General features: G+C 48.1%; 1 protein-coding gene across 1 annotated transcript in view; it reads left to right on the forward strand.

Moving 5' to 3' along the window:
• The window catches only part of INSC (INSC spindle orientation adaptor protein), a 124,488-nt gene that overhangs the window by 89,375 nt on the left and 10,504 nt on the right, over window positions 1–24,609 (forward strand). Inside the window, exons 8-10 of the mRNA XM_024118906.3 lie at window positions 7,536–7,707; window positions 11,753–11,931; window positions 21,155–21,221. Coding sequence (XP_023974674.1) covers window positions 7,536–7,707; window positions 11,753–11,931; window positions 21,155–21,221 — 418 coding nt within the window. The remainder of the gene's footprint in view (window positions 1–7,535; window positions 7,708–11,752; window positions 11,932–21,154; window positions 21,222–24,609) is intronic.

Consider the following 24,609-nt stretch of genomic DNA (forward strand, 5'->3'; position numbering starts at 1 on the left):
TTAGGTCAATGATCTATTTCAAATTAAATTTTTTTGGTGTTCAAGATTCAGTGTTTTTCCATATGATATCCAATTGAGCCAGCACCATTTATCAAAAAGACCGTCTTTTCACCACTGAATTAAAGTGGTGCCTTTGTTGTAGGTAAAGTGATGACACAGGTATGAGTCTGTTTCTGGCCTATTTTTCTGTTCAGTTAATCTTTCTTTCCATCCTTGTACCAATATGGCACTGGCTGAGTCCCTGTAGTCTATAATAAATTTTAATATTTGGTTGTATAGATCCTCCAATTTTGTTCTTGTTTAAGATTATCCTGGTAATTCTAAGTTCTTTACATTTCTATATATAATTTAAGATTTTGAGATTTTGATTGGCATTTCTTTAAATTTGTAAATAAATTTTGGGATAATTGACTTCTTAAACAGTATAGGGTATTCCAGTCAACAAATGCAGCATACCTGTCTACTTATATAGACTGTATTTAATTTCAGCGATGTTTTAAGTTTTTAGTGTCGACATTTTGCATATCGTTTTTAAGACTTCTTTCTAGGTATGTTTTTATGCTAATGTAAGTGTTATTTAAAAATTTTAATTTTCTAATTGTTGTTAATACATAGAAAATACAATTTTGAATATTATATCTAATGATCTTGCTAAATTCACTTATTAATTTTAATGGTGTGTAGATTCCTTTGGATTTTATACAGGTTTGGATTATGTACACATGTACACAATCATGTGATCTATAAATTATGACAGTTTCACTTTCTCTTTTGTAATCATTATACCTTTTTATTTCTTTCTGTTGTCTTTTTGCATTGCCTAGGGCCACTGTAAAATGTTAAATAGGAGTGGCCATAATGGCTATCTCTGTCTTGTTACTGATTTCAGGGGGAATGCTTTTGATATTTCATTCACTGTTTCATTAAGTGGATATTATCATTTTAAGGATTAGAATACTGAGGCTTAGAGAAGATGAGTAATTTGCTCATTTCACCAAGTCAGCAAGTAGCACAGTTGAGTTACAAACCCAGGTTTTTCTTACTCCTAGGCTTGTGCAACTTCCACTGTACCACAGCTACCTCTAGAAGAGAGGTGCTTAACCCAGGATCTCCCTTAGAGTCACTTGAGGAGTCTTTAAAAATACTGATGCCAAGACTCCACCCAAGACTAATTACATCAGAATGTCTGGTGGTGAAGCCCAAGCATTAGTATTTTAAAACTTCCCCATATGATTCTAATCATCTGAGAACCAGATAAATAACCACTGACCTAGAAGCCCATTGGCACAGTTCAGATCCCAGCTTTGCCAGTAGTGCTTTGCTGAAAACTTGGTACTTTCACATCAGCACATGCCTAGTGACCCTCACCCAAAGGGAAATGAACTTTTTCTTAGTGACCTTTTGATATCTTCTCACAAACTCCACTCCTTCCACTACCCAATGCCTCCAGAGCATCTTTTCGACAATCTGCTTTAAGGAAAATCACTTGCTTGACAGGGAAATTATTTTCCATTTATATTCTTAAGTGATTTAATTCTTGATTTCTTTCCACCTCACTGACTTTGCTGCCAAGCTGGTTATATAATCCTTTTCATCCATTGTTCCATTCCCTATTACATATTCATATTTGTTTTTGTCTATTTTGACATTTGGCTTTTAATCAAAGATTCTTGTTTGAAAAAGCAAAAGAAGTTGAGTGGGGTCTGGATGTGTTCATTTGGGAGGAAGATAGTGTTGTCCTCCTGAAGGCCCGTTTCACTTTCTATGGCTTTCTGCTGGGCTCCCCGCTCTACCACCACTCCTTAGAACAAATACGTCATTTTATAAAGTGAGCCTTTAACCCCTTACACTGTTCACAGAATTTGTCCTGAACCTTGCCCTCATCAGATCCTGCTTCTGGCCCGTGGGTTCCTTTATTCCACCGAATGTTTTGCCCTGTCCCTTGGCCCACACTCGTCTTTGCTTCCTCGGGCACGACCCTGTTTCCCTCTCTGACTGCGCCTGGATTTTCCCTTTGGCTGTACTCTGGGCAGACAGATCCATCCGTGAGCAGGATTCCAACTGCTTTGTGGTTCCCACTTGTCTTTTATTTCTTCTGCAGGCTTTTGGTGTCCAAGTGGACAGAAAGGTGAAGGAGGAAATTTAGGGGGTCTTTAGGTCATGCTCCCCCACTGAGGCTGAGTTATCACTGCATTTGCATGAATCTGTTTATCTGTTACAACAATCAACTCCTCTGCCTTTCCCTAAAAAGTAAACATGCAAAAAGGAATTAGGAAGGAGCAGACCAGCACCAGTGATATATGATGGATCTCTGTATACTAGCCAGTGTCCCTTCGATATTCACATAAAAGCCACCACTGATGCTTTTCCAAAAACCAGTAGGAGGACATTGCTCATAAATTGGACGTGATGTTTACAGTACACTTGGATTCCTCAGCTGCGTGGTTTCCACGCTCCTTCTCCCACTGCTCAGGAGACTCTCCGAGTCCACCCATCCCCTCTGTAGCAGATTCCTGTTGCATCGATCCTACGGCCCAGGTAGTGACCAGGCCAGACCATCCTCACCAACCCGTGAGCACCCTCCCATGAGGAAAGCTTGTCCTCTGCCCAGGCCCATTCCACGCTAGGCAAAAGCTAATTACCTCTAAGTGCGTCCAGCAGCAATTTCTTTAGGGATGTGAAAGTGCTTTGATTAGATTGTTCTCTTGGCATCATTAAGTTTATGACTGAGGATGGGAGGTGGACGTTTGGGGATGGAGACTTTCCAGAAATGGGATCAGCGTTGGAAGAAGCTGGCTCAGGCTGGGCTACTCCCAGGCCCTCCCTGGAGCTGAGCTGGGCAGCCCTCACTGACCTGGCCCTCTCACCAGCTTCTCCCTACATTGCCCCACCAGAGGCCCCACAGAGGGGCCACAGGGCCAGGAGCGGGGAGACCGGGATGGGAGTCCCGGCCCTGGCGTTACCTTGCTTCGTGGCCTGGGCAGTCTCTTCTCCACCCTGTGCCTCTGTTTCCTCATCATTCAGCCCACACTTCACAAGTTAACCACTGTGTGTCAGGCCTCAGCTGGCTACTAGAGACCAGAGAAGATTCAGTACAGGAGCTGCTCTGAGCAGCTCAGATCTAGTGCAGGGATGGGCATGTAAGCTGGGGAGGATGATCCAGCACGATAAGTGCTCTAGTTGTGGGCACACCAGAGTGGTGTGGCAGCTGGGAGAACAGAGACCCTCTGTCTGGGGGAGGAAGGTGCATGTTCACAGAGAAGGTGACTTCTCACCTGGGTCTGAGAGGGAGCGGGGAGGGAAGGCAGGGAAGATGAGCAGTTCAGCTGAAAATGAACTGGGTTTGAGATGCCTGTGAAATGTCCCGGAAAATTAGTTTTAGAACTGAACATCAAGAGACCCAGTAGCAGGCCGGAAATGTAGATGTGGATCTTGGGAAAGGAGGTCAGGGCTGGAGGGCTAGGGGGTCATCATAGTGAGTCATTGAGGCCACTTGGGTTTGGGTGCTATTGACTGAGGTGGTACAAAGTGGGCTGATGGCAAAACCTGTGGCTAAGAAGCAGTTAGCTAGGAGGAGGTGAGCCCAAAAGTGGGTATTGTGGAGGCCCAGGAAAGAGAGAGGCCTAGATAGAGAGAGTTCTCAGCACGGAGAGGTGATTCAGAAAGGCCAAATAAGAGAGGAATGGACAGGCTGGGTTTTGTACCAGTCAAGTTCCCAAATCCTTTTAAACATATGATCTCTCCCTCCACCCCCGACCTCTGGTTTCTCTATGTGTCTGTCTTTCTCTATCTCTTATTTTATTCCTGATCCATCTCTGTATCAGTCTGCCTAGTTTAGCATCTATCACGATAAGGTGCTCAGTTACTGTTTGTTGAACATTAGAGATGCATGGGTGGTACTTTTTCTCTCTGTTCCCTTCTCAGGAATTGTAATTATTAATCTTATTGTTCCCGGTCAGGTATTAAAAGAGGAGTTACTGGCCTTTTAGAAGTTCTAGTTCTGGGCTGCATGACCCAAAGTTGTCCAAGTAAGCGGGTAAACTTGTGGGCCCCAACCTACAGGGTTGAGGTTCTCCATGGGGTCTCAGGCCTAGAGGAGCCTGCAGAAATGAGCCCTGGAGAGAAGCCCAGTTGGGAGACCTCAGCTGGGGCAGGCAAAGTGAGGCGAGCTAGGATTCAGGGCCCCAAGTCTAGGAGAGATGACTGCAACCACCAGGTGGGGATAAGGTGGAGTGATGGCACCACCATGTGGCAGGCACTGTACATGCATCCTCTTAGTTAACAATTCCAGATTTCGGCATCCTCTGGGGTTGGTATTTTTATTCACATTATATATAAAGGCTCAAAGTATATACCAAAAATTGTCTGGCTAGTAAGATATGGCAGCAGGATTCAGACCCAGGTAGGTGTGACTCCAGAGCCAGTGCATAATTTTTTTTTTTTTTTTTTTTTTTTTTTTTTTTGCGGTACGCGGGCCTCTCACTGTTGTGGCCTCTCCCGTTGTGGAGCACAGGCTCCGGACGCGCAGGCCCAGCGGCCATGGCACACGGGCCCAGCCGCTCCGCAGCATGTGGGATCTTCCCTGACCGGGGCACGAACCCGTGTCCCCTGCATCGGCAGGCGGACTCTCAACCACTGCACCACCAGGGAAGCCCGAGCCTGTGCATATTCTGACACTACAGGAATTGGTTCAGACACTGGGAGGCCCAGAGCCCTGTGGTGGAGGGCCCCTCAGGGCCTTCTGCTTGATAAGCTGGACTGGGTTGGAGTTGCTGAGATGGTGATGGATACAGAGCTTAATCTAGGCTGGTGGCAGCTTGCTAGCAGGAGGCCAGGTGGCCAGTCAGTGGCATCAGAGCCAGAGGCCTGGGCAGCTGGCCCACATGACAATCCAGGGTCACTTTCCTGGGGTCAGGAACCTGTGGAATCCATGTTCCCAAGCCGGCTGTTCTCCAAAGCCGCCCTTTCCTATAGTGGGCTTCACATACGATATCCCCTCATCTGCAATGCCATTTCTTTACCTTCACTTGTCTAAAGTGTGTCCTCACTTAGGACACACCTAGGTCCCATTTTCTCTCTTGCATATTTTCCCCTTTATTGAAAGCCTACTATGTGCAAGGCCTGGAGAAGTCACGGGTACACAAGCTGTGGTCCCCAGGCTTGCAGAGCTTCCAGGAAGATGTCAGAGACAGCCAGACAGAAAAGGGAGTGGAGAATCACATCCTAGGGTGCTTCTCCAAATTGCTGGTGTATAAAGTCAGCTTCAGACCTTGTTAAAAAGCAGATTCCAGGCCTTGCCAGAGAGCCTGGTTGAATAGGTCTGGGTGCGGCCCAGGAATGGGTTTTGAAGAAACTCTTAGTGAATTTGGTGTCATCCACAGACGCCACTTGGAGAAACATGGCCTTCCAGTGTGATGAATTCTGTTATGACAGTAGATGTGCCTGGACATGAGCTCCGAGGAGGACCACCCTCCCCGAGCTGGGGTGTGGGCATTAAGTCAGAGTGGCTTCCAGGAGGTCTCCCACGGAGCATCCTCACCAGAAGTCACATTGTGCGATAGTCATCTGAGGACGGGTCACTTGTCCCTGCCCCACTGCTCCAGAGCAAAGCCTGGCACTCAGCATGTGCTCAGGAAGATTGTGCTCAGTGAGTTTGCTGTGTGGCAGTCTGGGCTGGGAAGCAAGCCTAGTGGGCAGGGCCTGGGGGCACAGACCCTCCGGGACCATCAACCTCTTGGCCTCTCTGGTGCGTTCAGATTGGCCCATGTCCCAGCAGACGTTGGGGATTAGGTTTGGGTCTGACCAGCGTTCCCAACTGGGTCTGAGATGCAACTCCATCTGCATCCAAGATGAGATTAGGGAATAAGAGTGGCTGAGACAGTTACTCCCTAGCTACTGCCTTGGATGGTGCTGGAAGGAGGAAGGGAATGAACCAGATAAGCCTAAGAGGCATCTTAGGTTGGCAGTAAGAGGGGTGCTCCCTGTTTCTAGGCCCAGAGTAGCCCCCATGTCCTTCCCTGGGCCCAGGTGAGGCCTGTTAGTCAAACACCTGGCACGAGCCCAGTCCTGCAGGGGCTGCTGGCTCCTGTTTGCTCGTTTATTAAGCACATCCAGGTGCGTTTTATTGCGGACAGTTCCCCGGGCTCCTGTTTCCACATTTGTCTCTTTTGAGTCTGAGATTGCCAAACGTTTTCACAATTAATGGACCTGAGGCTCCCAAGAGCATTTAAGGGAGGCCCAGAACATGGTGGGGGTAATTAGTCAAACAAAATGCAGCCTCTGGAGAGCAGCCGAAGCCCCGAGTGGCAGGAAGTAAGGGAGTAGGGACAGGAGCCCGGGCCCTTGGCAGGTGTAGGGCAGCAGCGCAGGCTCCTCCTCACCTCACCTCACCCTGGCTCTTTCCCTGCCTTGCCCTTCCGCACTCCGATCCCTCACAAGGGAAGGTCTCCTTGGCCCTTGGTGGCAGGGTCCCCAGGCAGGCGGGTGTCCTGGGGCGTCAAAGGGCTGCAGGAGCACTGCTGAGCTAGCCTTGGCAAGTAACTGCCTTTTCTCTAAACAAATCTCACCCAGCTGGAGGCTGGGGTCTGAGCTCAGGTGTCACTTCTTAGAAGGCAGTGTGATGCCTCTTCAAAACCATGGGCTTTGAGGCTAGACCATTGTGGTTCAAATCCCAAACCAACTGCTTTTAAAGTCTGCGATCTTGGGTGAGTCAATGAACCTTTCTGTGTCTCAGTTTCTTCATCTGTAAATTGAAGATAATAATAACACTGACCTCAGAAGGTTATTAAAAGGATGAATGGTATAATAACACATACGCTGTATATAACAGCACTGCCCTCAGAAGGCTGTTACGAGGATTAATGGTGTAGTAACACGTTGCACAGTGTAGCTGGCCTATATCAAGCGCTCAGTAAGCAGAAGTTCCTATGCCAAGAGCAGGTCCGACTGGGGCAGAACTGGAAGCTGCAGCCTTTATCTGGCATTCAGGTTCCACTCTGCCCAGGTCTGTTTCTCTCTGGTGGGGCAGAGAGAACAAGGCCTCCAGGGAAGCAGCCCTCTCTCTGCGGGGGAAGGTGGTGGAGGACAAGATGCGGGAGGAAAGATGCTGAGCTCAGCCTGCTGCTGACCCAAGGAGGGGAGGAGGGGGCCGACATTGTTAAGCATCGCTTCTGGATCCAGCATCACCTGCTTCATCTCGTTAACTCCTCACACCTTGTTGGTGGATGAGGAAACAATCTCAGAGAGGCTGAGTGACCAAGCGAGGGGGAGCTAGGATGTGAACTCAGGGATGTGAGATTTCTAAGAGATTGTTCTTTCTACTACGATTCGTCGTGGTGGATGCCCTGACCTAGCCCCTGGACGCCTGCTGATGTCCACTGTCTAAGATGCCATGGGAGGTCAGTGATCTCTTTGGAGCCAAAGGATAAGCCCCCAGAGTCACTGGGGTCCAGGCTGGACTGTGGGTCTGTCTCATTATTATCTTGAGCCGGTGCTCTCCCAGGATGCACAGGGCTGTGCCCTCTCTCCATCTGCAGGTGGATGGCGTTCTGTGCTTGGCCGACATCCTGACTGACGACAGCCACTCAGAAGCCACGCGGGCTGAGGCTGCGGCTGTGGTCGCCCAAGTCACCTCCCCACACCTGCCCTTCACCCAGCACCTCAGCAGCTTCCTGGAGAGCATGGAGGAGATCGTGACAGCTCTCGTTAGTGAGTCATCTGGGGCTGGAGGGGACTGTTGGGTGAGGAGGGCCTTGTCACAGTTGTCTTTAAGAAGGCCAGGAAGGTCTCCCTGTCCACCCCGCCTCACTGCACCCACATATCTCCTGCACAGAGATCACACTAGCTGAAATCCCACCATTGAAGTATCAGAGTCAGGCCTTAAAGAGCTCTGTTGTCAAGTCTTCTATTAAAATGTTTGCAGCCCTCCAAGAAGCTCCTTGAATTGAGTTCAGATTGGGATTAATTGGCCTTTCAAATAGGAGAACAGGACAAGCCCCAGGGAAGAGTGGGGCCTCAAATGTTGAGGTTCAGATCCTTATCCAGAGAGATTCTGATGGGCTTTGTTCCTGAAATCTCAGTCTGTGGTACCCGGTACCCAGCTAATGTGGCAGCAATGACTGGGGGCAAGCAGCTTCTCAGAGAGCAGCTGTTTCCCACCACCTGCTGCTTGCAGTCCCACCACTGGCCTCACTTCCTGGGGCCCTGAGAACTTTGACTCTTTTAGGGTCCCCTATTCAGACGTGCGTGCTCCTGGCAGGAGAACCAGAGCCCCATAGTTAGAAGGTAATCTTCCTGCAGACCTGCAGGAACGCGAAGGACTCACCTGGATGACAATCCTCAGGAAACTTGTTTTGCAAACCACATCCTTGCTTTGATAAGTTCTGGTAATGCTCTGGGTTTCTACTTCCATCCCTTTCTCTGTCACTGTCTCTATCTTTATCTCATTGAAACTGAATGAAAATTGATCTCATCAGGAAATTTAGGGTTGGTGCTTGGAGTTACCAAAGCAGGGTTGGGAATATCTGGAATAGCACAAATTTAGGAGCAGCACAGAACAGTGGACTTGGAGTCAGAACCCTTGGACTTGGATTTTTGTCTTTGATAAATCCATCCAACAGAAAGCTCTGGACTGGCAGCCCTGTGCAGGCTGTGCGAGATTCTGCCACTCATTTGCCATGTCACATTGCAGAGCTCACTTTACAATTTTCCTATTATATGAAACAAGGGGTCAGGACCTGTTTCTCTCAAGGTTCCTTCTAGCTCTAGAATTTTCAGATCTGCAAGTACTTTGCACACAGGAAGCATCAGTTAAGTTGATTTAATGGCTGATTCTAGTTACTGTGGTCGTGGCATCCACAGGCCAGGCTGGGAGAAATCAGCTTGTCAACATCTACATTGATTCAAATTTGAGAAAACACAGGAACCAATTGTTCAAAGTCTTGGCTGGAGGGAATGCAAGAGGCCATCAAGTTTAATGCCCACCCTATAAGAGAAGAAACCCAGGCCCAGAAGGGTTGAGGAACTTTCTCAAGGCCACATAACAGTGTTAGGATTCACTTACGCCAGCGGTGTTGTACTCAGTCATGTGCCAGAGCCAGGCAGGGAACATAAATGAGGTGAAGAGGCCAGATGGAAGAAGAAAATAAGGAGATTTGAGTCCTGCATTAAATTTAAAAGCACGTGCAGTGACTAAAGAGAGACAATCACTGATACATTCCAGTTCGCTGTTGCCACGTAGGAAAGGTCAATTTAAAAAACAGACAAAAATCCTAAGTTTTATGGAAAACCTCCCAGATTGTAAATGATAGCAAATACTAAATCAAAACATATATATTCCAAACATCCTTTCATTATTGCCATATGTCCATTTCTACTCTGCCCAGACTGGATTTCTCCCCAGAGAAGAGGAGTCTCCCTATTTATTTCACCCTGATGAAGATGCGTGGTAGAGTCTGCTCTGAGAGTCAGCAGATGGGATTTATCTTCTGGGCAGGTAGCCAGGGCTGTGTTCTTTGGTGGGAAAGAGTCCTCCAATTTCTTGCCATTCCCTGGAAACATTTATAAATGAGTCACTGGAATCCTCAATTTAATCTTCCTAACACATCCCAGGTGATTCAGCCTGTAGTTCAAATAAATGTGCATTAAAATTAAAAGGCACTTAGATGGTTATGTTAATAATTGCTGTGTTGGCAGCAATGGTGACTCATAAGAATGAGGGTGGGTGTTCGGACCTAGAAGAAATCTTGCAACAAAGTGGGCTGTGAGTTGTATGGTCTTACCCCAAACCCTGGACGTAGGGAGGTGGCGTGGAAGAGCTGACCCTAGTGGTTCCCCCCAGATCAGAGGATAAAGCAGTCATTGGAAAGGGGAAATCAGAGTTCTTAATTCCTTGGCTAATGTGCTGCCCCAGCCCGGGGTGGCTAGATCAAGATGCTAAGTATTTTAATACTCATACCTGGGCTGTGGAGAGCAGCATTGCCCAGAAGCAGGCATTGCCCTCCTGATAGAAATGAAACTAGAGCTACAGGAGCATCACTGGGAATGAGACAAAGAGGCCTAGAGACAAGAGGCAGCCTGGAATGTAGAAAGAGTGGGGACTTTGGGGTCAAGCAGTTTGATTCCAGCCCCCTCCCTCCCAAATTACCATCCTTCCTCAGTTCCACAATTTTGGGAAAATCATTTAACATTTGAATCCTCTGTTCCTTCATCTATAAAACTGTGATAAAAAATTGGGTCGTTGTGAGGACGGGAGGAGTTAGTGAGGTAAAGAATGTAGAGCAGTGCCTGGCACAGAATTAACACTCAGTCGGAGGTAGCTGCCTCTGCTACTACCAGCTTCTCTGAGTCTCAGCTTCTGCATCTAAATGAAGGCGACCACTTTCTGCTCTAAGAGTGCTCAGAAATTAATGGCACTGTGTAAGACACACTGCAGGGGTTCAGCTAACGCTATTTTCTGTCCCTTTAAAGGCAGGGACCAGAAACTGCATGCCCTGGAAGGTGCCAAGAGGTGCCAGGTTTAATGGCAGAACCTAGAAGTAGACTCTTTGGAAGCAAGAACTAGAGATCAGGATAGAACACAGCTCAACTCTGCCCCTAAAGCTTTCTTTCTCTCTTGTGGCTGTTTTCTTGAAGTATGGCTTCTCTTCCTGTATTTTCATAGAGGTGCTGTCAGTAGGAGGGGCCTGGACCCAGGAAGCACTTTGATTAGCGGTCAAGTTGGAGCTGAGGGTCAGAAGTCAGGTCCATTGGGTTGGGTGGGCAGCACCATGGATCCTTTTATGCCTTCTCCAAGGCAGGAGTCCATTCTAGGTCACGTGGAGCCCATGGGGGAATGTGTTAGGTGGGGAAGGGATGCAGGGTTTGGGGGTGGTACTCTCCTCCTTAAAGACCCTCAGTACAATTACAGATGGTAAGTGGGCGGATATGGTTAGGATTGGGTTACGGCCACTAGGATCAGAGAGAAAGAGCCTGACATTCAGGGGCTTGGTGTAGGACTTTTCTGCAGCCAGGTGACCCTTATCCTGGGACCAAAAGGAAATCCTGAAACTTTGCTGTTGGCAGCTGGAGAGGTAGTGTTTTTATGTTTTAACTTCAGCCTCTTCTTCAAGGCAAATGCAGCAGGTCTAGTATACGCTACTGGAGACACACACACGGACGAGGAGCTCTTTCCTGCCTCAGGGCCTTTGTACATTCTGTTCCTTTGGCTTGGAACATGCCGTTCCCCCCAATATTCTCATGACTGCTTCATTATTTCCCCCTCAGGTCTCAGCAGTAAAGTCACTTTCTTAGGGAGACCTTCCTTACGCACCCAATGGGACTCTAGTTATTCTCCGTCTTAGCACTTGTTTATTTCCTCCTTCACATTTATTAGTTTGCAGTTATTTATATTAGCTTTTTAAAAATTCATTTTCTCTTGCCCACTAGTAGGATGTAAGCTTAACAGGAGCAAAGACCTGACCTGTTTTGTTCGCCAGCCCATCCCGAAACACCAGGGTGCCGGGTACATAGTGTTCACTCAGTAAATACCTGTTGGATGGAGTGATTAGGACGCACATATAAGGTTTCAAATGCCAGCCCTGCTACTTATGTAGGAAGATACATTTCCCTCTCCAGTAACTACTTTCTTCATCTGTAAAATGGGAATTATAACACCTGCCCAAATTTTCTCTCAGAGCTATTGTGGAAACCAAATGAGGTAACTGATATGAAAGCGCTCGGCAGTGAAGCTGTTTTCTTCCTCTTCACCATCCAGAACTGTGCCAAGAGGCCTCGTCTGGGGAAGTCTTCCTGCTGGCCTCTGCGGCCCTTGCCAATATCACCTTCTTTGACACGATGGCCTGTGAGATGCTCCTGCAACTGAAGGCCATCCGCGTCCTCCTGGAGGCCTGCAGCGACAAGCAGAGAGTAGACACGCCTTACACCCGGGACCAGGTGAGCAGCTCAGGGGGGACCAGGTGAGCAGCTCAGGGGGGACCAGGCCCAGAACCTGTAAGCGCGAAGCCAGAGGGCAGGAGGCCAGGGCTTAGGTTCTGGGCGGCAGCATGTCTGCAGCTCACTGTCGGTCCTGTTAGTAGCAATCTGGGGGAAGGTAAAGGAAGATGTTTTCAACATGCCTTGTTGCCCTTGGAGCATCTCCACAAGCCCATTCCCACCCTCCTCTCCCATCCCAACCACTAGAGAGACTTCCTCCATCTCCATCCAGACCTGTCCATCCTAAGAGGCAGAGAGGTGCCATGGGAAGATCCCTGGACCTCCTCCAAAGGTCTGTATCCAGCCGTGTGGGCACCTGCCTGTCTGACATTATACCTGCAGCGAGTTTCTTCCTTTCTCTGCCTCTGTGAAACAGGGTCTTGGAGCAGAGCCTTTCTTCTGGGCCTCAACCCCTATATCAGTCTCAATTTTTTTATTTTTTTCTGTATATTTGAGCTCCATGTAAAGTCTTGTTTGAGGAGAACGGATTTTACTACTAAATGTGTTTGAAAACATTGAATGAGGGGGTTTTCAATGGCCTTTGAGCTCTGAGGTTATGGAATTCCATCCTGTGCCACCTCTGCTGTACTCAGCCTCCCATTTCTCTTCCAGAGGTGGGGGCAGTGGATTGGTGGGTTTTTAGTTCTCTGTAAATTCAACCAGATGCCTGAACTCTGTGTGAGATGCTCCTCCAGCCTCCAACCCAGCTCATCCCTGTCTGCAACCCAGCTCCCCAGCCCCACCTCTTTCTTCCAGCCTCATCATCCAGTCAAAGCTGCCACAGCTTCATGTGCCAGCTCCTACCCCAGCAACTCTGGGAAAGCCTTCCCAGACGGCCCCAGCTCCCCGGGATCATCCTTTTCTTGGAGGCCAAACCTCACAATGCAGTGTTGACTTTTCCAATGATATTTATTCCTTTCCAGTTATTTCATGTTTATCCCCCTGAGGGCATGGTCCGTGTTCTATACTTCCCCAGGATTTCTTCAGGCCTCTAGCCCAGAGCTGGCACCCTTGGTGAAATTCTATAAATGCTTGTTTAGGACGTGAAAGGGAAGAAGTAGGATGGCACTTCATCAGTTCTTTCTTGTCTTTAGAATCACCTGTGGAAAGGCAGCCAACCATAGAAACTCCCGTTCAGAGAGAATTTCTAGTATATAAGCATTTGCATATGAGGGTTCTACTAATATTGTGAGGCTGATAATATCTGCTGCATTTTACAGATAAGAGTATTGAGGCTCAAGAGAGTATCCCCCAAATCATATGGTTGACAAGTAGCTAGCCAGCACTGAATCCTGGCCTGACATAGACCTTGGTCTTTGACTCTTATCTGCTGCCATCTCTGAAAATGAAGAGGAGGTGGTGGAGCTATGGAGTCAGAGAGACTGAATGTCAGTCTTGTCTGGGGCCATTTATTAATTGGGTGACTTTGGCAAGTCACAGCCTCCTGGGTGTCGGTTTTATCATCTACCTTGCAGGGTCCTTGTGAGGGCGAGTGAGATAATACATGTAAAGGACCTGATACAATGCTTTGTCCCTACTAAGTCCTCAGTAAGTGATGACTATCATTATTTTTCAAACTTGATGTTGCAAGGAAGAGCACAGATAGTGAATTATCCAAAATCTTCAGTTTGGTCTTCCAAGCCTTGCATGATGGAGTTCCAGACTTCCTTTCCTGTTCAATCTCTCACTTCTTAGTTGGACAAGCCCCATAAAGACAAGGTATGGCAGTACAAACAGATCACGAGTGGTGGCTCACTGGGCTGGCTGTTGGCTGCTTGGCTCCTGAGGGCGGCTGGCCCTTTGCAGTCACTGTCCTTGGCTGTGGGGCATGGGACTGGAGGGCTCACTCTGCATGATCCGCCTTGTTCCTCCTCTTCTCTTCTTCAGCTAGACGCCTCCAATTGCTGGGTCTCTCACCTACCTGACACGATTTTAGGTCCCTTTCCTTTCAAGTACCTCTCCTGTAGCCAACTCTGGTCATTTCATACAAAATCCAGTAGTGAGGCAGTAAGAACAGGGCTTAGGGGATCAGATGACATGCGGTTAAAGCTTCTCTACTACATAATCATGTAACTCTGGGCAATTCACTCCGAGCCTCACTTTTCTCATCTGTGAACGGGGTTAAATAATACATACTTCACAGCGATAAAATAAGAATTGAATAAACTAATACAAACTTTTGGCACAGTTCCTGGCACACAGAAACTATGAAATAAATGGAAGCCACTCTCTGTTATTATTATTGGCCTTTGAATGTGTGGTACTCAGCCCTGAATGGGGCACCTTCAGAGGGGAGTGTCCTTATCTGTAAAGTGGAATGGTCTCCTCCAGCTTAGACATCCCATGGCTCTATGTGTACAGACCCTTTTTCATCCTGAGGAGTGACTGGCCCCCTCTTGGAACCTCACTGATTCCTAGGAAGGAGGGGCTCAGGGTGGGGAGAGAATGGAGAATGTCGTCAAGCTCTATGCAGATGGCAGTTCCTTCTGAATCTGGAGTCAGGCGTTTTCCTGCCACACTCTCCCACTGCCCTGTCTCCATCATCCCCCCCCATCTCCCCACCCCCCACCCTCTCACCTCTCCATGGCTGAGCCAGGCTCTTCTCCTCTGTCCTCAGGATGGCCTCACCTTCAGCCCTGACTCAGAGCAACCACTTAACTAGTGAGAGAAGACCCATTAAAGAAACAAATGGCTCTTTCCTTTGGCAGAGGGAGGATTAAGGTGATCAGAGGGCTCCCAGTAATGAAGACAAAGAAGATGAATTAGACTCTGAAGTGCTTACCGCCTCCTGAAACACTTAGGAGATTAAATGCCCGTGAGGCTTCCGGTAATGCGTCTGCCAATGACGCCAGTGCTGTGCAGAGCCTCTGGATCTTGGATCTATATTTGTCCACCTCCCTTTGAACATCTCAGCGAGAACCCCTCCATCAACCCAGCAAACTGAGTCCACTTAATTTGTCCAACAAATTAAGCAGAGGGGCTCTTCCACGCCCCTCTGCTAATCTAGGGGAGCTGGATGTGATCAGGCATCCAGAAGCACTTCCTGCCTAACAAGCCCTTTATGGCCTGTGTTTTCATCCCTAGGAGGTATTTTCTAGGGGTCATGCTGCCCAGGGCATCCAGCTACAGGCGTGATAATAGTGTGGGGGGAAAGGGCTGGCTCACCTCTGCCCTGTCTGTCGAGCTGTGACAACCTAGGGTGAAAAGGATGCGGTTATCCTGTCTAAGCCACAGCAGAGACTTTCACTGAACGTGACTTTATGGCCTTTAGAAATTAATTGCTTTCACAGAGGTGAACGGTGCTGGTATATTCACTTCCCATGAAGACACATTGTCTGCTTGGCATTTTAGAATGTCCAGATTTTGTAGCATTTCTGAGCCCTCGCTGTGAATACCATTATCAGGAGTCCATTTATCAGAAATGCCAGTTACCAGGGATTGCAATTTTGACTTACATTGCAAAAGCCCTCTATAGTTTATACAGCCCGATCACATACATATATGACATGGTAGAAACAGTACAGGCTTTGGGTTCAGGCAGACCTAAGTTCAAATCCTGGTTCCATTTCCTAGCTGTGTGACCTTAGACAAATTGCTTAACCTCTCTGAGCCACAATTCCCTCATCTGTGAAATAGGGATACTAATATTTTCTCCCTCCTTGTGTCATTATGATGATTAGATGGCATAATGCTCATAAAGTAGTTAGAACCAAAGAGATACTCAGTAATGAGCAGGCCAGGGGTCTCTGATAGAACCAGAGATTGGGATGGCTCCAGACAGAGACTGTCAGGAATCTGATTGGGGCAGGAAGGTAGGGTCAGGAAATGTGGTTAATGTGGTGGTGAGTGTAATGTGGCATGAGTCACTGCACGGTGTGTGTTGTTTCAATGTGTGTCAGTTTCTGCAGGTTGTACTGTGTATGTGTGCATGCATGTGTGCGTGTGTGTGTGTGTGTGTGTGTGTGTGTGTGTGAGAGAGAGAGAGAGAGAGAGAGAGAGACTATAAGCCACTTAAAGCAGTGGAGTTTGTTTGTATATGATTATATATGCATATCTACCGATCCAGAGAGGCTTGGAGGAACCCAGGATCACAACACCCAGTCCTGATTTGCTCCAGGAACCTCTCCCTATAAAGCCAAGGGAAAACTAAGCCCAGAGAACATGGTCTGGCGTTTACATGCTCTCTAATACTGTGACACTGACACCTCAAACTCCATGCAATCCCCAGAGAGAGTGTTTTGGCTTAGTTTACCAACAGCTTGGGACCTACATCTAAGGCATTTTTATGGCCTTTGTGGCTCTCTCTCCTAAGCACAGAGCTCAGCCCTCCAGTCTCGCGCCTTTGGTAGTGAGGAGGGAAAGCCGGGCCTGTCTGTGAGAAGACCAGGGACCAGAGGGTGGGAGCAGTGTCTGTCTCGGGGCCTAGGCAGGTGCCCTCCTGGTTTCCACGCCTGTCCAGCCCTCTCAGCTCCTGGGGCCCTGATCATGCCTATCAGAGGGAGGCAGCGGGCTGGACCTTCTCCTGGACCCCCTTGCCTCGCTGGCCTTGAGGGAGAAAGTGTGTTCAAAGAGACCACACCCTCCCTCTCTCTGAGCCCTTCATCCTTCAGACCACTGTTCTTGTGTTTATTCTTTCTGCTCTTTGATGGAGGAAGTAGTGTGGATGGAAGAGGGCAGGACAGTGAAGCAGTGGGACTTCCTCTGCTGGCTGGTCTCAGGGCTGCAGTTGACATGGTTGCCAGAGCTTTAGAGAGTTAACACAGTGACAGTAGAAATCTCAATATTCCATCAGCAGTTAAAGAGTAATTCTAATTTCAGTTCTATGAACTCTTGGCCTTTTTGTCCTAATTACTGCACAGCATAAAAGCAATCATAACTTTTCATTAAATATATGTCAGATTTTCTGCATTATAAGCTCTATCAGATCAGAGCACCTGCCTCTATTGGGTATCGTGGGTATTCCTCACTAGTCTTTTAAGTGGTATGGTCCTCAGTGTTAGTTTATGACAGAGCAAAGGAAAGGCACAGAGGTAGAGTCCAGGTGTGATCAGGGCTGACTGCTGAGCCATTGTTAAGGATGTGAGATGAGCCTGAGACTGGTCTGTGGACAGGTGTTCCCGGAACAAGCACAGAGTAAACCTTTTCCTCCACGTGTCTTCTATTGTCAAAGGCTTTGCCATCCTCCCTCTTACCACACTGGGGCTTTTCTTCTTGAATCAGTGACATGGAATTGCCCCTGTTACTCTGGTTCAATTTGCTGTTTGCCTCTCAATGTTTCTAAGGTCTTTGGGAGGCCAGAGGAAAAATGATTTTAAAATGCCACAGAAGGTAATGAGCACAAAGTTTGTTGGGTTCTCTGCTGGGAAGGGCTTCTCCTGCTCTGGTACCTTGCCTCCCTTTGGGAGGGATCTCACATCAGCCTCACATCTTGGCAACACTGGGTGTTGTACTGGATGGTACTTGACACAATCTTTCAAGGCCCGGGTCCTTTCAGACTCTGTCCCCCGGGGCCAAATAGTATTCATTTTATTTAACAAATGATCTGGGTGCTTGACAAAACATTGTCCCTTAATACTTATCACAGTCTTATTATCTTATTTTTATCTTTTGTAGTAGGCCAAATAATGCCCCCTCCCCAAACCTGTGAGTAGGCTACCTTACATGGTGAAAGGAATATTTTCAGGCATGATTAAGGGTCTTGGTATAGGAATATTATCCTGGATTGTCCATGTGGGCCCAGTGTAACCACAGGGATTCTTATAAGAAGAAGGCAGAAGGGTCAGAGTCAGAGAGAATAAGATGTGACTGAGGAAGCAGAGGTCAGAGCAATGGGGTGCCAGGAGCCAAGGAGTGTGAGCAGCTTCTAGAAACTGGGAAAGCTAAGGACATAGATTCTCCCCTAGACCCACCAGAAGGAATGCAGCTCTGTCAACACCCTGATTTTAGCTCCATAAGACCCAGTTAGGACTTCTGGCCCCCGGAATTGCAAGATAAAATTATGTTGTTTTGGGGCTTCCCTGGTGGCGCGGTGGTTGCACGTCCGCCTGCCGATGCAGGGGAACCGGGTTCGCGCCCCGGTCTGGGAGGATCCCACGTGCCGCGGAGCGGCTGGGCCCGTGAGCCATGGCCGCTGGGCCTGCGCGTCCGGAACCTGTGCTCCGCAACGGGAGAGGCCACAGCAGAGGGAGGCCCGCGTACCACACACACACAAAAAAAGAAAAATTATGTTGTTTTAAGCCACTAAGTTTGTGGTAATTTATTTTAGCAGCAATAGAAAACGAATATACCTCATTAACCAAGGCACAGAAAGGTTAAGTAACATGGTCAAGATCAGATGGAAAATAATGACAGAGCCAAGATTTGGAATAGGTTGGTCCATGCACTTAGCCACTATGCTATACTGCCTCTTACCTAGAACCTCTCTTGAGGCTGATACCCTCTGATTCCCCAAATAACTACAGAGGGATCAGTAGCCTCTCACTCAGGAGGAATAGGACTTAATTAAAAACCATCAGACAGGCATGACTTAGCCTGGGCCAGGGGAAAACTGTTTGTCTGGCTCCTGTACTCTCTCCACTGACAGCATTGCTATTTTGTAGCCAACAAGGTAAACCAGTTGTCCCTAAAATCCCATCCCTGGGCTTGACTGTGAAGAGGAACATTGTTGATCTGCCTTCCTGTCTCTACCAGGGTATACACAAGGATGTTTCAAAGGTGGGACTCAAAGCAGGGCATAATTGGCATTTATTCAAATTGTGCTTAATTGAGTACTTCATCTGCACCTCAGAAAACCACATGGGGTACAGGTTCTGTAAAGAGGAAGTAATTTTCATTAACAGGATCTAAATTAGTCTGACACAAAGACCTACCTGTGCCTGTGACACAGCTAATAATTGCAGTGTAATGAACCTGATGCTGCAGACAAAGGTTTCCTTTTCCTTTTTTATGTCGCCTTTCTTTTCCTCCCTCCCTTCTCTTTTGGTTCTGTATGTCAAGCAACTGTCTTTATTCAGTGGCCAGGCTGGTGATGGTTGGAGTGGAGCTGTCCCTTAGTGGTGAGAACAGAGCCTGTGGCCCCTGCTACTGCTCACAGCCCAGAGAAGGCCAAGTGAACTGCAGTTTGGTACAGGCTTGGCCTTGTGTCTCCTTCCTCATAAGGCTGTGCACTTTATGCCTCTTGGGAACCTTCTATTTTTTATTCTTTAAACAAAATGCCATTGAATATTTGATGCTTTTTCTTTTTTAAAATACATTTATTTATTTATTTTTGGCTGTGTTGGGTCTTTGCTGCTGTGTGCAGGCTTCTCTAGTTGTGTCGAGCAGGGACTACTCTTCGTTGCGGTGCTCGGGCTTCTCAATGTGGTAGCCTCTTGTTGAGGAGCACGGGCTCTATAGGCGTGCAGGCTTCAACGGCTGTGGCACACGGGCTCGGTAGTTGTGGCTCGCGGGCTCTAGAGCGCAGGCTCGGTAGTTGTGGCGCACGGGCTTAGTTGCTCCGTGGCATGTGGGATCTTCCTGGAGCAGGGCTCGAACCCGTGTCGCCTGCGTTGGCAGGCGGATTCTTAACCAGTGGGCCACCAGGGAAATCCCTTAGGAAGCTTCTATTTGTTGACTGCATCTTCTATGTGTATTTTTCTTCAAACTCCTTTCACTCAGCCCACAAACACTCACAATCCTAAAAGGGTAGGAAAAAAGAGCTTCCAAGGACTAACCCTCCTTCAGTCCTATTACTTTCTAAAATGCAAATAGGAGCTTGTCACTCCCCTCATAAAATATCTGGTGGTGCAGAGTGGCCTTCAGGATGAAGCTTTTGGTGGAAGTCCTGTCCCTCCCCTGGCCACCCACCCCATCATACTTACCCACCCAGGGCCCTTACCAGGTCCGAGCTGGAAGGGCTGACACATATGGATGCCACAGCAGCCTAAGGAGGCATATCCCTTTCTAGCACGTGTTTAGTGGGGAACAGACGAGATAGATATTCCATAAATGTGGCAAACTTTTCCCTTCCTATAGAGATTTGTTACATGCATTTATTTTCCAGAGTAATATGCCAATGTTGAACCAATTAAAATCTAGATAATACGCTTTGTTGGTCAACATCACACACCACGCATTGTTCGGTTTCAGAACTAAGCTGCCTGAACTGTGTCAGGAGACTGTTAACTGGCACAGCCTCCATTTACACCATGTGACAGGCTTTGAAGAAATCTTTCAAGAGAGATAGGCCTGCACCAAGGAAAAAGTGTTATTTTATTTTATTATTGATTTTAATTACCACTTGAGAGTGCTGTCCACGTCCATGGAAGTGGGTGGATTTTCATTTTGCTAAATTTAATGTCAGGAGCAGTGTCGTGGGTGGCATCTGAGTTAACAGGTGCCACGTTTCCAACATATATCAGTGGTGTTTGGCACCCTCTACAGTTTGGGGTCTGTAGGAGGTCCCTTGCTGGCCCATCCTTAATGCAGTTTTGTGCTGTGAGTTCTCTATGCAAACTTGACTGTGCCAGGGGGCGGGGTTGGGGTGGGCTCTTGGCTGCTCAGCCCACGAGGCTGTAACCAAGGGTCCGTGTTTACCTGACGTCAGCATCCCTTTCCTACAGGCAGAGCCCTTCAGCCATGCCTGACAAGCAAGGCTTGCAGCCCACAGGCTTATAAAGTGTAGCTGAGCATGAACTCTCATCAGATTGCATACGATACCTGAAGCTTACGGTGCCTTCAGTTTCCTAGTCATGATCTCTATCTTAACCTTAGTCTCCATTCATTTCGGCTTGAAAGTAGGTGGGGTTCAGCATCAGGGCAAGAAGCTGGGATTTGGAGGGAACCCAATCCAGGGCAGGGGTTAGCCAGAAATCTGCCAGTTCTGTATGCATTTCAGGGCCTGGGGCCAAGGGACTCTGCAGAAAGTTGATAGAGGCTCCATCTTCACTCAGGTGACCTTGTTCTCACCTGCAGTGTCCTGGGGCCCCTGGGGGCTATCCCAGAGCCGCATGCTGAAGAATGGGCATCAGTCACCGGGGAAACACATCTGAGTGGCAGAAGCCCATGAGGATGGAAGAAAGTACCACGGAAGGATGGGCCAGGTGGACCATAAGGAGTCACGGGCTAAGGGAAAGCTTTGTAGCTCCTGGCTCACCTGTCAGCACAGATGTTCCCATTTTCTTAGCTTCTCAATCCTCTTTTCCAGATTGTGACCATCTTGGCAAACATGTCTGTCCTAGAGCAGTGTGCCTCTGACATCATTCAGGAGAACGGTATGTCCTTTCAGTGGTGTGCATGTTGTACAGGTTATGTGGCTCTATGGGACCTTGTGCCTTTGTGTTTGTGTGAAGGCCTATGTATTTGTGCATGTGGGTCTCCACACTTGCAGGAGCACATGAATATGTGCTTATGTGGGCAAGTGGGCCAATATGTAAGTGTTTTCTTGCTTCCACGGGGCTTCGATCTAGTGGGAGGCAGACACGGAACAAAAGAAGAGAACATCAGATGCAGAAAGTAAAGCAGGGAAGAAGATAAGGTAAACCCAAGGTAGGAGGGTGGCAGTTGCTATTTCAGTTAGGGTGGTGAAAGGAAGACAGATTTCATTATGATCCAGAAGTAAAAATCTATTCCTACAAAGGATGCATTCCAACTTTAAATCATTCTCATCATATTGGGTCTGGCCACAGTGGAAAGCCGAAGGGTGGGGTATCAGGTCAGGGCAGCTGCATCCCTTGATGCCTCACCTGAGAGCATCTTTTTCCTCTTGCTCCCCTACTCCCACCTCAAGCGGAGGGTGTCACCAAGGTTCAGGTGAGGTGCCCGGAAGCTGATCTAAGAGGTTCTCCACTGGAGGGCAGGTCAGCTGGCTGCCTTGCAGCTGGGAACAAAGTGGTGGTGAGGGCTTCCTGTGACTGAGAAATAGGAGAGCAATTAGCAACCAGTTGGAAACCAAGAGATGCTAATGAGGAGGAGTGTGCGGGGAGCCTAGGCAGCTGCCTCTGCGCCTGTTAAGCCCCTTCTCCCAGGTTGCCCAGCTGTTTTAACACACGTACACATTCCCCCTCCCCCATTGCTCTATTACTAATTGAAAGTCATCATTTTGTGTTAATTTTATGTGATTGGGCTAATAATGAGAAACTTTGTTGAGCTGGCTGAGGCTGAGAGGCTGAAGAGGTGTCTTTTGTGGCCTGTTCCTTCAGCACCCAGAGCCTGTAGTTCAAGTGGTCAATGGGAGTGGGTCTCCATAGGCCAATGGATTTGGGATTTGGAGTATCTGGCATCTGTGAAGGATTTTGTGGTTTACAAAGTGCTATAGACCGGCTCATTCAGTAAAGTTATTGAGACCTACTAGGTTCTTGGCATTGTGCTGGACAGTGAGAACACAGAGAGAATTTAAGTCCTTGCCTTTGTTCTAGAGTATCTCACACAGTCTAGAAGGAGACCCCAACTGGACAAAAGTGATAACATGACAAAAGCGTGACATCTGCAGTAAAGTAATGCAACAGAGGAAGGAGGGCATAGTGGTTGAGACTGTGAAGACTGGAAACAATTGCCTGGGCTTGAATCCTGGCTCTGTTATTTACTAGTTATTTTTTTTATTTTTTATTTTTTGCGGTACGCGGGCCTCTCACAGCTGCGGCCTCTCCCATTGCGGAGCACAGGCTCCAGACGCACAGGCTCAGCGGCCATGGCTCACGGGCCCAGCCGCTCTGCGGCATGTGGGATCTTCCCGGACCGGGGCACGAACCCACGTCCCCTGCATCGGCAGGTGGACTCTCAACCACTGCGCCACCAGGGAAGCCCTACTAGTTTTGTGACCTCCATTCTTCCATCTGCAAAATGGGAACAATAGTAATATCTACCTCACAGGGATGATGCGGGGATTAATATAAAGCATGTTAGAAGAGTGTCAGGCACAGAATGAGCTCTGTGCTATGTGTATCTGCTCTTTCAGGAAACAGTGGCTGTCTCATAGGGTTTAAATGAAGAGAGTTTGATGAAGAAACTATTTACCAAAGTGGGTCAGGATTTGAGGGACCAGCAGTGGGGGTGATTCAGCCAGGGATCACTGGAAGACAGTAGGACTCCTTGGTCTGGACAGGGCAAGCCTCGTTATGCTTTGAAAGGAAGTCATCCCGCCAGGATGCTTGAGGCTCTGACATGCTTTGTCCTGAAGCCTGGTGATTTTGTCTCTGTCCTGCCCTAAACTGTATGTGAGTGTTGGTGGTGGGGAGCTGGATGAATGGGCCATCCTGGAAGGTCAGAAACTCTGACCACTGGTCACCCTTACACTGGGAGGCAGGCCAGGGCAGTCCAAGCTCTTATTTGTCAATCCAGTGGCTTCAGTATTGCCCTTTCAGCTAGTTTTGCTTCTCCCTCAGGGGTTGGGGCTGAGCTGGAGAGAATGTTGAGGAGGGAACATGGCTTTGGGACCTGGTCTCTAAGCTGTAACTGCCCGCAACTCTCAGGCAACTTTTGTAGCACCGAGCCTGGCCAGAACTTAGGAAACACATTCTGGATTTTGTAGGCAGCCCCAATTTCATTGCATCTTATCTTTTGCTAGATAAAACTTATAAGGTATACATTTAAAGGAAACTTTGTTTTTTATACATTTGTAAGGCTTCTAACATGAATACATTCACATTCATTCATTTGATATTCATTCCCAAATATTTGAGCTAAGCACTATTCTGAATACTTTGGATATACCCATTCAGGAAGTGGACAAAAATCCTTGCCCCCATGGTGCCCACCTGGTCATATATGAGAAACTATTTTTTGTCAGACTCTAGATATGAAGCTGGGATTTGGAAAATGGCTTCTTTATGGGAACCTTGACCTGGAGGAATTAGTAAAATTTCTTAATCTTGTGGCACTTCCTGAAGTTGTCATTTTGGTGCCCCCTGTTTATGTCCCCATAGGCCATACCATATATACTCAGGACATTAATAGCTATGACTTTGTCTTAGGGACTTTGTGGGCATAAGAAGCCAGAAGACCGTGTTCCATTCAGTGGCCAGGGAGGGGGTTTGGAGAGAAGCCCCTTGCCCCAGAATCAGAGTTTGTGGTGGCAGAGCCAATAGGGGCTAAGAAAGGCAGGGCCTGCAGCGTTCCCTGAGGCTGTAGGAGGGAGAAATGGGGCACTTACACAGCTCACCAGAGAGAGAAACGGCCCCTCCCCAGGACTGAATAACTTCAGGGTCCACAACTAAGTTACTCACTGCCCCCTGAACTGGGATCTAGGAGGCTTAGAAATTGCATCTGGTTCAAGTAAGATTTGGAGAGGCACATGACTGAGATACTGGCCTGGAAGTGACTCCTATGTGAACTTGTGAAGTCACTTCCTCTCTCCACACCTCAGGTACTCGTCTGTGAAATGGGGCGGAGAGGCAGGGGTTGGTCTAGAAGAACTCTAAGGACCCTTCGGGTTCTATGGTCTAAGTTACAGGTTGCAAACTTAGATACCTGCAGGACCCACACAGGTGATATAAATGGATGACGGCTCAACATGGACTGGCTCAATCTCATTTAAAAGAATAAGCTTAGGGCTTCCCTGGTGGCGCAGTGGTTGCGCGTCCGCCTGCCGATGCAGGGGAACCGGGTTCGCGCCCCGGTATGGGAGGATCCCACGTGCCGCGGAGCGGCTGGGCCCGTGAGCCA

This window comes from Physeter macrocephalus, chromosome 16 (assembly GCF_002837175.3).
Source record: "Physeter macrocephalus isolate SW-GA chromosome 16, ASM283717v5, whole genome shotgun sequence".
Taxonomy (NCBI): domain Eukaryota; kingdom Metazoa; phylum Chordata; class Mammalia; order Artiodactyla; family Physeteridae; genus Physeter; species Physeter macrocephalus.